This window comes from Ceratotherium simum, chromosome 2 (assembly GCF_057802395.1).
Source record: "Ceratotherium simum simum isolate JZ-2026a chromosome 2, ASM5780239v1, whole genome shotgun sequence".
Lineage (NCBI taxonomy): Eukaryota > Metazoa > Chordata > Mammalia > Perissodactyla > Rhinocerotidae > Ceratotherium > Ceratotherium simum.
Genome location: NC_141901.1, coordinates 28,903,772 through 28,916,035, shown reverse-complemented (window position 1 = coordinate 28,916,035; position 12,264 = coordinate 28,903,772). Strand labels below are relative to the sequence as shown.

The following is a 12,264-nucleotide window of genomic DNA, read 5'->3' as shown; positions in this document are numbered from 1 at the left end:
AAACTTAAGTCTTGCCTTCTTTCCAGAAATCTTGTGCCCAAATCCTCCTGATATCCTGAATGGGAGACACACAGGAAAGTCCCTGAAAGTCTTTCCTTTTGGAAAAGAAGTAACTTATACATGTGACCCCCACCCAGACAGAGGGATGACCTTCAGCCTCACTGGGGAGAGCACCATCCGCTGCACAAGTGACAGTCAAGGGAATGGAATTTGGAGTGGCCCTGCCCCTCGCTGTGAAATTCCAGGTTAGTGCACACTACCCCACATGCCAAATGGCTTCAGAATATCTACACCAGACCCTCCAAGTTTCTGTTATTATAATGTGGTGTTTATGTACTTGACATGTATGTATGTGACATTTATACTAAATGCCAAATCAGTAATAAGTGGTTTTAAGATATGTCAACACATGAGAGTCTGATGACCTTGGCAGCTAGAGGGCCACTGAAAAGAGGGAGGTGGTGGGTGGTGGTTCCAATTCTGACCAGAGAATTAGAATTAAAGCGTACGAATTGAAAGCAAATAGCTCTGAACCTTCACTAGCATAAGTTATGCCATCTTCACAGGTTTGGGAGGGAATCACAGGCCAGCAGAGAACAAAGCGAGGCAAAATCACTTTTAATTACCTCTTTAGCCTGAGAACCCTGTGCGTTCTCTGTGAAAACTGGGCTGCACTGTAGACAAACCACAGAGATTCCTTTACCCAATCTGGGCTAAATTCTAAATTAAAATAAAGCTTACTTGTTCCTTAGCCCCACACTAATTTTAGCTGTTGAAGTCTTCCCGCTTTGGTGGAAAGAAAAAGCAAAGGAATGTGAACTCAAGGGAAAGATGTAAAATAAGAAATGTGTACTTCTAAGGTCTGCAGAAGGTTTCCTAAGACACCCGACCCCACTAAGACACCCACCCTCAGAAAGTGAATACGGGAAGGAGAAAGTAAATTGTAGAAGGGACCCTAGTCCTGGCATAACATACTGACCACTGGGGAACTCTGAGAGAAAAGAGCAATTCTCAAGGGAAAAGGACCAAGTGCTAGTTACTCAGAAGTCATTTTTGCCCTCACTCTCCTTCAACACCATGGCTTCAACTTGGGGGGCACCTAGGAGCTTGTTTGCAAATGCAGAGACCTAGTCCAGATTTACTGAATCAACAATGAGAGGCAATCTTCCTCTAAGTTCTATGATTTTTTTTCTCATCAGAACCCTATCCTGAGAGGGCAGCCCTAGTTATTTTTTGTTTTGTTTTGTTTTTTGTGAGGAAGACCAGACCGGAGCTTACATCCAATGCCAATCCTCCTCTTTTTGCTGAGGGAGATTAGCCCTGGGCTAACATCCGTGCCCATCTTCCTCCACTTTATATGGGACGCCGCCACAGCATGGCTTGACAAGCGGTGCGTCGGTGCGCACCCGGGATCCGAACCTGAGAACCCCGGGCCTCCACAGCGGAGCGCCATGCTTAACCGCTGTGCCACCGGGCCGGCCCCAGGCAGCCCTAGTTTTGTCAGCTAAGATTTTAGACTGGAGACCTGCCCTGCTATCTGCATGTGTGATTTAGCCTTAGGTGGTAGATTTTAGTCATAAGGTGAACTCCTTGAATTAGAAGCTAGTAGAGCTAACATTCAAGCTCTAAGATAAAAATGGAAATAGGCAATATAAATGGATAAATTTCCTGTGAATAAACCTTGAAAATAAGCCATATTTTCATATTGATAAAAATTATTTAATTATGTTCAAGAGATGAGAATTTGCGAATTTTCATACAGAGAATTCTCTGGGCACAGAATTGGCTCTAGTATAACTTTTACTGTTTAAATAAACAATTGAAAGGGAGGTAGAGGACAGCTAAAACAAAAGCTAAAAGAGAAGCTACTGTCAAAACCAACTGGAAACAATTTCTACTTTTCCAAGCATATATACTGTTTTGATTTCATATTATCTGAATCCAAAGTGAGTTTTCATTCCTTAAGCCTAGAGCTAATAGGCCATAGAAGCATGGACTTAAGGCTAGCATTTGACTCAACATACACTTCAAACAATGTTTTCTTATAATAAGGATTGTAGGTTTTGTGTGTTAGTTTGTTTTTTTTTGTTTTAGGGAGATGCTATTTGTTTCCTGCTTGTGTTGAAATGGCTGGCTTAGGAATCAGACCTGGAAAATTGGTGGCTGCTTCTTACTGCCAAGAAATACCTTGAGTTCTCCATTCATGCTTGTGAGCCCTCTACTGGGGTTCTGATTCACTGAAGTACAAGGAAACCAGACAGGAAAGGTGTAACCTTGGCAGGAGCACTCTTTCTGGCTCACTAAAAATGTGAAAAGTTGAATTGCAGCAGTCTTTTACAGTAAATTATATGAGCAAAATGACCAGACAGCAGAATAGCCTTCCAAATAGTATATTTCTAATGGGCATGTGGTAATAGAACTTACCCTCTGAAGGTTACAAGGAAATTGTCTTTCCATAACTAGAAGTTTCTTCTGTTCTGGCATCAAATCTAACGAGAGAGAGAGAAAGAAGAACGGCACTGGGTATCTTTTTGTTAACTCTGATGCTCTTGATTTCTTGGTCTCTAGGTTACTGTAACCGCCCAGATCATTTTCAATTTGCTAAGTTGAAAATCCAAACCAATGAATCTGAGTTTCCCATTGGGACATCTTTAAAGTATGAATGCCGCCCTGAGTTCTACAGGAGGTCATTCTCTATCAGGTGTCTAGAAAACCAGACGTGGTCAAGTGCCAAAGATTTCTGTAAACGTGAGTAAATCCTGCACTGGAGCTTTCCCATGTCTATCAAAGTATCTGTAGCATCTTATTTAATTTTTTCAAATTTTAGAGATAAGAAACCTTTGTTTGTCGAAAGAGTTCAGATAGGTGGATATAAGAGTTAGTCTTGTAGGTCATCCCTACTTATTGGTTGAAATATTTATTTCTTGAGACTGTTTCAAGGAATATTTGTAGAAATATTTCCATTCCCTATGGGAAAGGAAATAATGAATGATTCCAGACCAGGAGAAAAATTTCTGAGAAGACATAAACTATTTGAATAACCAGGTCGGGGGGTGGGGGAAGAAAAATTGGAGACCTTTGAAATATACTGGTAGGATATAAGGCCACAAATAAGCTTTGTATTTTGATAAGAGATTCAAGGTAGAGATAAAGAGATCAGGAGGGGAGACCTTTTTGAAAGTGGTGCTTAGGAGATAGGTGATCCTGAAGCAGTCTGGTGAGGTTCCTCAAGGTGGCAAAATCTGTGGAACCATCAGAATTGCATGTGCTCTTCAGTAAGCTACAGTCAGGTTGGGACCTTATGTACTAACAAAAGTTTAGATTATTCTACCCTGTTCCAAAATTCTGTTTCTTTCCCATAGGTAGATCATGTAAAACTCCTCCAGATCCTATAAATGGCATGGTGCATATAGACTCTGATACCCAGTTCGGATCCAGAATTAATTATTCGTGTAATCAAGGGTAAGTTGTCAGCAACATCTCTTGGTTCAGGAGTTCCAGAACAGCAATACTACCTTCTAGTCACATCTCAGAAAGGAGAACTAGGCCATTACCATCTGCTCTTAAAAAGCTTGAACATAGATGTTTAACTCCTGATTGAAATGAACAAAGGTCTGATAAGACTCAGGGGAAATCTGTATCCTTGCTGGAAACCAGGGCAGTGCATACAAGGTGAGGTATTCACCAGGTAGAGAGGCAGCAAAAGAGAGGAGGGCTTAGTCAAACCATACAAACAGCCCTAACTCAGAGCAGATATTGATGGAAGAAAGGGAAGTCCATGGAGCAATTGTGTGAGAAAAAAATCTTAAAGGTAAGTGAACTATTAGTTTGCTTTGGCTGCTATAACAGAGAACAACAAACTGGGTGGCTTAGAACAACAGAAATTTATTCTGTCACAGTTCTGGAGGCTAGAAGTCCAAAATCAGGTATTGGCAGGATATCTCCTTTCAAAGCCTCTGAGAAAGGTTCCTTCCTTGCCTCCTCCAGCTTCTGGTAGGCTCAGGCCTTTCTTGGCATGTGGCAGCCTCACTCCAATTTCTGCCTTTGTCTTCCCATGGCCATCTTCCCTCTGTGCCTGTATCTTCACAAGGCATTGTCCTCTCTGTGTGTCTATGTCCAAAGTTCTCTCTTTTAATAAGGACCCCAGTCATGTTCAGTTAGGGCCCCCCTATTGACCTCATCTGACATTTGATTATATCTATACCTGATTATTTCCAAATAAGATCACATTCATGGGGACTGGGGGTTAGGACTTCAACATACCTTTTTGGGAACACTAGTCAACCCATGACAGAGCCCCCTGTGAAAATGTCAGACATAAGGTGTTTACTGGGCAGCGGTCCTATCCTTGGTGTTTACCCTTGCTCAGCATACAGAGGGGTCTCAATTTCACTCTCCGTGTGAGCAGCTGAGCCAGTTAGAGAAAATGGGCTAAATTTGTGCTGCCATGATAAACACTGAAAAGAAACCTGGGGTCTCCAGCATATTTGCCACCCTAGGCTTTACAAACCATTGTACCTAGAATCTGACAAAGTAAAATCAGAGTGAATCTAAACACTTCTCTCTTTCTCTGAGCATTTTTAATTGCAGTCTATAAATTCTCTGACTGTGCCCTCTTAATCTTGCATTACTGAATAAGGGTGAACCTCTCTATGGTATAAAACAGAAAACCATTGAGCTTATGATAAGTTACAGGAAATTAATGTAAAAGAGATCGATCTTAAAAATCAGAAGGAATTTCCTCTAACAAAACAGAATTACTTCCAAGAAACAGAGGAAACTTTCAGAAAAATTTCCTGTTTCTATTTTTAATAAGATTCAGTTGCACACTGCTTCTTATATGAAAGTAGTTAGGAAATCAGGAATGTTCATATATGAATGAAAAGCACAATTTTCAAACTAAAAAAAAATCTGTGATAAAACACACTGAATATTATAGAAAACTAAAGCAGAGACTAAGAAGAAAAATTAATCAAATTCTCCTAGAATTCAGTGGAAAGAGATAAAGAAAAAGAGAATGGAGAAGATATGTGTAAGACAGTACTAAGATTCAAAATATATGTAACAAAAATTCCAGAGGAGAAAACAATAAGGCCATACCTAGCCATCACTAGGAAACTTCTGTGTTTCAGGGATAAAGAAAGCAATTTCAAGAATGCAGAGAAGAAATTAATGAACTATAATACCTGCAAAAGAAATTAATTTATATTGATATCACATTGACCCTTGACTTCACTAAATTGCAGAAGATAGTGTTTCAATGAGACCAGCTAGTGTTCACATCTGGAGGCTCCAGATGTGCATTAAAGGATAAGCAAAGAGCCCAAAATTACACCACTTAAGCATACTTCCTGGGAAAAGAAAGAAGATAAACCCAGGCAATCCATAAGTAATTTTTTTAAAAGGAGAATGATGCAGTACAAAAGAAATATCAGTGAGGTAGAAAACTGGTAAAAACAAAGCAAAACAAAAAACACATTAAAACAATGGTCAAATATTTTCAACAAAGTTATGAAACTAAATACAACATAACTAATTATTAAATAGTGAACTTTGCAATAACTGAACTTTGCCATGTAGTCATAACTTAATAACAATCTCTAAGTCATAAAATATATCCATCAAACTAGAAAATGGGAGAAAGCAAGAAAACATAAGCTAGACTTATATAGGGGATGGGTAGACTGTACATATTTTGACTCTAAAATTGAGAAAATAAGTTTAAATACATGTGTTGTGTGTGCATATATATGTGTGTATATATATATACACACACAACACATATATATATAATACACATGCACATGAAATGAAGTTCCTAATGGAACAAAAATTAAATATTTAACGTCCAAATTGCTAGAGCAACTCAAAGAGGTTCACCTATCTGATTCATATAGCAAATGAGAGGGAAGAAAAAGGAATAGCAAGGAATGTGTCTGCCTCTTCTGCCAGAAATAAGCCCCTCATGAAGGGAGCAGATCAAGTGTATTCATTGTTGCATCCTCATCTTTGGACATTATGAAAGAGAGTCTAAATAATGAGGACAAAGCCAAGATCAAACATACCACTGAGTTCAGTAAATTTGAATGGTTTAATCTCCCTGTGGACAGACAAAGGCTTCTTCTAAATAGGATCAAAAGCGTCAAATCTTGTAGTATTTACAAGAAACATGCCTAAACAAAAATGATATAACAGTGTTAATTATATATGCATATCAGGAAAATGCAAACAAATTAAAAAATAGCCAGAATAATATGAGAAAAGACAGAATTTGAGAAGAAAATTATCAAACACGTCTACAGAAGGATTGGGTTTTTTGGTACCTAATACAACCCACAATGAAGCCAAGAAATTAAGAAGCAGAGTGGGCCTTAAGGAATTAGAGAGGAAATAGTCCTTTCAACAGTGAGAGGATAGGTAAAGAGAAATAAGAAAAGCCAGATAAAATAGGTAGAGTATAGGCTAGTTTTTAAACTTCTCCCAGATTGTAGTCTTTCAGAGTTGCCATGTATGCATGCTGTGAGGAAGTTGGTGGGATGTTTTCCATAATTATTTTTATTTTTTGCCTTTAGGTATCGACTCGTTGGTCACTCATCTGCTAAATGTATCATCTCAGGCAATACTGTCGTTTGGGAGACGGAGCCACCAATTTGTCAACGTGAGCTGAATTGAAATCTCTTTACCCATTTATCCCACCAGTTAATCCTAGAGTTGCCCGGCTAGAATTACAAAGAATAAAGTTCATCCCTTTTAGCAATGATATCCTTCCAATATTTGAAGAAAACATATCCTTAAAAGGACTCACAATGTGCCAAGCTTCTAGTTCCTCCTGGGTTTTCCTTATCTTGGGGTATAAATTATGTTAAACAATAGCTTTGAACACATTTAAAACAACCTCAACCAACTTCCTCTTTTGTTGGTTGAACATTTCCCAGTTTGAAGATCATTCTTTTTTGTGAAGTAAGCAAGCCCCAAGTTAGTGAAAGTAGTCCTGCTTCCTCTCTGGCAATCCTTAGTGTCAGGTCATATATCCAAAAAGTGGAGCTCTACCTTCCTTCTTATTCCTCGTGGGAACAGTGACATGCCATCTTTCCTATGAGTTATTTGGAATACGAGCTTCCTACACTTTGGGACACAGAGAAGAATGGGCAATTGCAAATTAACAAAGAATATGAAGAGGATATAAACCTGAGTTTGGTGATAACGTGAAGAAATCAACACTCTCAAAACCAACTGCTGGTAGGCTGAGTGGGAACAAACTTTCTAAAAGGCCAAGCATACAATATCTATCAAAAAACTTAACCGTATGCATGCCTTTAACCCAGGAATTCTATAGTTTATGATTTATTCTTAAAAGAAAATAATCACCATGGGTTTTTGCAAGGATTGCTGTATAGATGTTACCTACATTATTGTTTATGATAGTGAAAATGTCAAAATAATCTAAATGTGGAGTATATTCCACACAACATTTTGGAAATAATCTACTAAAAGGAACAAGGCATGTGTTCTGGTAAAAAAAAAAAAAAGTTTAACATACGCCAAAATGCATTAGACGAGAGAGATAACTCTTCCAAATGGAATCAAATAGCACATCCTTACACTGGTATATTAATCAGCCAACAAAGATATTTTAGAAAAATAGGTGGTGTGTGTGTGCGTGTGTATAAAAGATTACACATTAAACAGTTAGTCTTTCTTTCTAGATAATGGGCTTAAAAATGATTTTTATTTATATTTTGTGAATTTTCTACAGTAAATATACATCCTCTTAAAAGCAAAAATAAATAAATAAATAAGTGCCTACTTTATGGTATACCTGCCAAAAATGATAGAAATATTTTATATGCTCTGGGATGATTTTAAATCCCTAGGAATTATCTGATACATGAATATCAGAATAAATTTGTTTATAAAATTATCCATGCTTACTCTTTTTATGAGTAGCATTTGTGATACATTTTTTTCACTACTTCTATATTCTTCCTTTTCTTGAGTCAATATTGACAAAATATATCTTTATTCCTAATATCCTCACTTTCAAAATTAACATAAAGTAGAACACATATTCAGATATTTTTATTACTGCTGAATATGTGATTACTGTGTTTGTCATGTCTAATATTGTATATTTGTGCTTTATCTTTTTTTATTAGTTGTGCGAGACCTTTTTCTTTTTATTTATTTGAGAAAAATGCTATACTGTATGCTATTCTATATTAATAACCAATAGAATAAAGCCAAATGCCTTCCGTAGAGAGAGAACTGAATTAACAATAGTGAAATAACACATAAATTCTCACTTAAAATGAGAAGTATGTGGACAGATTTATTGAAATAATGTTAATTGAGAAGGGCAGAAGCCATAACATTGTGGTTACCTAATCCGCAATTGTGTAAAAACATGTGTGTACATTAGCAAATATTAGACAAGAGCAGAAGTGTTGTGAATATCGACATTTTGGTAATTTGAGTTTTTTTCATTCAACTCGTCACCAAAATTCATAATTGAGCGTAACTCTAAGAAATTGAGGTTTTGTTTAACTTGCTGTCCGTTTTCCCAGGTATTCCTTGTGGGCCGCCCCCCGCCATCGCCAATGGAGATTTCATTAGCACCAACAGAGAGTATTTTCCATACGGAACGGTGGTGACCTACTACTGTAATCCGGGAGAGAGAAGGATAAAGCCATTTCGCCTCGTGGGGGAGCCGTCAATATACTGCACCAGCATCGACAACGAAGTCGGCGTCTGGAGCGGCCCTCCCCCTCAGTGCATTCTACCTAATACATGCACGCCTCCAGACATTGAAAATGGAATCAGGATGTCTGACAACAGAAGCTTCTTTTCCTTAAATGAAATCGTGGAGTTTAGGTGTCAGCCCGGCTTTGTCATGAAAGGACCCTCCAGTGTGCGGTGCCAGGCCCAAAACAAATGGGTGCCGGAGTTGCCGAGCTGCTCCAGGGGTGAGTCTGCCTGAGGCTTTGAAGGGCCTGTGAATGCTGAGAGTTGTAGGAGGATCAGGAGATTAGTGTTTGTTCTGGGGGAAGGATGTGTGCTGAGCCGTGTGAGTAAATTTGGGGAGACGAAGCATGAAATTAAGGTGTATGTGTGCATGTGTGTGTGTGTGCATTTTTGTACATATTTCTTCATTTTGAGAAGAACTTAATTAATCAAAGAAGGAGACATTTGAGACTCTATATTGAGCAAGTGTCAGGGCAAAGTACCAGCTCCAATATTTTTCAATTATATTGGAGAATGATATGGACTTTTTGGTCATCTTTGTAATAAGCACTTTATAGGCATTGTCTCATCTAGTCTTCACAACGCTCCTTTGAAATAGTGCTCTTCTTATATCCATATGACAGTGAAGTTAGCTTGGTTTTTCAGAGGTTAAATAAATTGTCCAAATCAAATGCTACGAAGTGGCACACTCGGATAGAATGCAAGTGTGTCAGACCCCAGAGCCTGCATGCTCTAGTTCTTGCCATACTTCTATCAGCATCTATCGCAGAAAGAAAGAAATTCACTTATGAAAACAGATGTCACACCATCGGAATAGTGACAAGACCGTAGAGTTTGTCTATTCTGGTCTACCTCCTATGTTTTATCATTAGGAATCTGAAGTTGAAAATGAAAATATCTTGCTCAAAGCCTAACAGATTTTTCATTCATCTTTAACTAGATGTAGATTAGGTTGAAGTTCAAATGAGTTCTCATGTGCATGCACCAAAAGGGCTGCAAATGAAGGCAGCCAGACCTTGAGTCAAATTCTCTCAAAGCAATATGCCCTCTCATTATGAGGACTGGCTTATTGAGCGGATTTTGTTCTCCATGGCTTGTCTTGTCTTCTTAATGCCACAATAGCCATCTTAGAAGTGGATTGGTAAATGTTGTGGCTGATACATAGGGACAGAGAGTGAGCTTACAGTTTTTCCACCAACACATATCAGCCCGTGCAACCACTGAGAGAGCAGCTGAGAGGACAAACAGACAAAGAGATATAAATATGGATTATTTACACTTTGATCATAAGAGTACAATAAAAGAGATGGGGAGAAATCTGTTAAAGATATAGGCTCAGGCAACCTTCTCATTACCTGAAAGATGAGGCTGTAAATTGGACTGACGTTCTAGAAAATATGTGGGTGGAGAAGCCCACCAATACTAATGACGCTATACTGATTAGCCAGCATTAGAAGAAGGGACCCCCATGCCTAGTAGACTTATGAATGTATTTTAGACCTTGTGCTGGGAAGAACTGGGCTCTATACCTCTTAGTAGCCGTGAGGCCTTTGGCTACATCTCTTCCCTATTCTTAACTTCCACATCCATAAAATGAGTGGGTTGGAGTATCATTTGACTTCCTTTGTTATACCTGAACCTGTTTAATTATGAGTCTAACTGCTTGGAAGGGCTAGGATTTAGCAAAAGATATCTTCCCACAACTGACAGGCACTTTGCTATTCTTTCCACAGTATGTCAGCCGCCTCCAGAAATTCCACATGGTAGGCACACTCCAAGCAACAAGAACGACTTTCCCCCTGGGGAGGAAGTGTTCTACAGCTGTGAGCCTGGCTATGATCTCAGAGGGGCTGCTTCTCTGCGCTGTACGCCCCAGGGAGACTGGAGCCCTGCAGCCCCCAGATGTGCAGGTACCTACACTCTCGTCTGGTGCAGATCAATCTCTTTGTCCCTTACATGGCAGTCTTACTTCTGTCTTTTTTTTCCTAGTGAAATCATGTGCTGACTTCCTAGACCAGCTCCCTAATGGCCATGTACTTCTCCCACTTAATTTCCAGCTTGGGGCAAAAGTGTCCTTCATTTGTGATGAGGGGTGAGTACGACCTGGAATAGAGACCAGGGACTCATTGCTGGATGCTGATACACTGACCCCCTGGGAAATGGGGATTTATCCAAAAAGGGGGCTGCCTAATGGAAAGGAAGTACTAAAAGAGACTAACATCTAAAACAACGATTAGAAAGTGTGGTAAGATCCAGATGGAACCATGAACAGATGTTTAAAAAGGGAAAGTGATAAATATACTGAACAGCAGAAATGTAACAACAGATCTTGAATATTTAGGTGGAACGTTAAGTGTATGGATAAATAGTAATTTGTAGGCATGAAGAGATAAATATTATAGAGGGGTTGTTAGAAAAGGTTTGATATATAAATGAAAGTTATTTATATGATAAATAACATGCAAGGATTGTTTCAGGAAACTTTTAAGCCGATCAATAGTGGAATTTGGAATAGGAATGAAAGAGTAAGTAGAAGTATTTTTTAATCTAATTATATATTATCTATTTAGTATTAAGCTGTGTTGAAGGAGCATGAAGCATGGAGCATGAAGAAGCGTGATGTTCATGTTTCAAGTAATGTCGTTAACTCTTTATGTGAATCTAAATGATCTTGGTATTATATTCCAATACCATTGGTAGGTAAAAAGCATGGACAATAGAACAGTTGTTGCCAATATATTCCAAGGATTCCTTGACAGGCATCAAATACCAGTCACTCCAGTCACCTGGAGGCCCTTCAGGAGGCCACTGGTCTGACAATAAACCAGATGTTTTAGAATGATTGTCCTCCAGAGAGGCTTTATCCTTTAATAATCCAGACATGCTGTAAGTCTCATTCAGAAACATTCCAAATGTACTGGCAAAAAGAGCAGTCTCTGATATCTCTCCTCAGGATCTCTGACTTGCCAACTTAAATCAGGAGTTGTTTTCCTCCTGAGCCACTAAGAGAGGAAAAATGCTATGTTTTGCATTAGAGGGCCAAGTTCCTCCTAATGACAAAAAAGGGGCTGTCAGAGAGCAGTCAAGGAAGGATGACCTCCTGAAGTTCTGGGACCAGACCAAGGAAATGTCTGTCTATGTTTTTTGTTTCTTCTTTGGTTCAGGCCTGTCTGATGACTGAGATTTGACAGTTGTTATTACTTTGTTCCTCACTGGAAGCTGCAACCTTTCAGAACATGTTTGTTTCTGAGCCTCCATGAGCTGAGAAACCTAATGAGCTGAGCTTTTTCACCTGGGATTTAACTTATGCATTAAATTGTGTTTTAGCAGAAGAAAAGAAGCTGAGATCTATCAATGAAGGGAAGAGAGATGGTGTGCTCACTCAGTCACTACTGCTTTTGTTCTTTAGGTTCCATTTAATGGGAAGTTCTGCTAGTTACTGTATCTCAGTTGGAACGGAAAGCCTTTGGAATAGCAGTGTTCCTGTGTGTGAACGTGAGTAGAAGGAATATTTGTTCAGAT

At 38.8% G+C, this 12,264-nt stretch overlaps 1 protein-coding gene across 1 annotated transcript in view; it reads left to right on the top strand.

Annotated features, from left to right (window-relative positions):
• CR1 (complement C3b/C4b receptor 1 (Knops blood group)) overlaps positions 1 to 12,264 on the top strand; it is a 105,753-nt gene that overhangs the window by 45,531 nt on the left and 47,958 nt on the right. The window contains exons 9-16 of the mRNA XM_087439670.1: positions 27 to 245; positions 2,569 to 2,748; positions 3,363 to 3,462; positions 6,573 to 6,658; positions 8,565 to 8,963; positions 10,476 to 10,652; positions 10,732 to 10,834; positions 12,152 to 12,237. Of these exons, the coding sequence (XP_087295796.1) occupies positions 27 to 245; positions 2,569 to 2,748; positions 3,363 to 3,462; positions 6,573 to 6,658; positions 8,565 to 8,963; positions 10,476 to 10,652; positions 10,732 to 10,834; positions 12,152 to 12,237 (1,350 nt within the window). The remainder of the gene's footprint in view (positions 1 to 26; positions 246 to 2,568; positions 2,749 to 3,362; positions 3,463 to 6,572; positions 6,659 to 8,564; positions 8,964 to 10,475; positions 10,653 to 10,731; positions 10,835 to 12,151; positions 12,238 to 12,264) is intronic.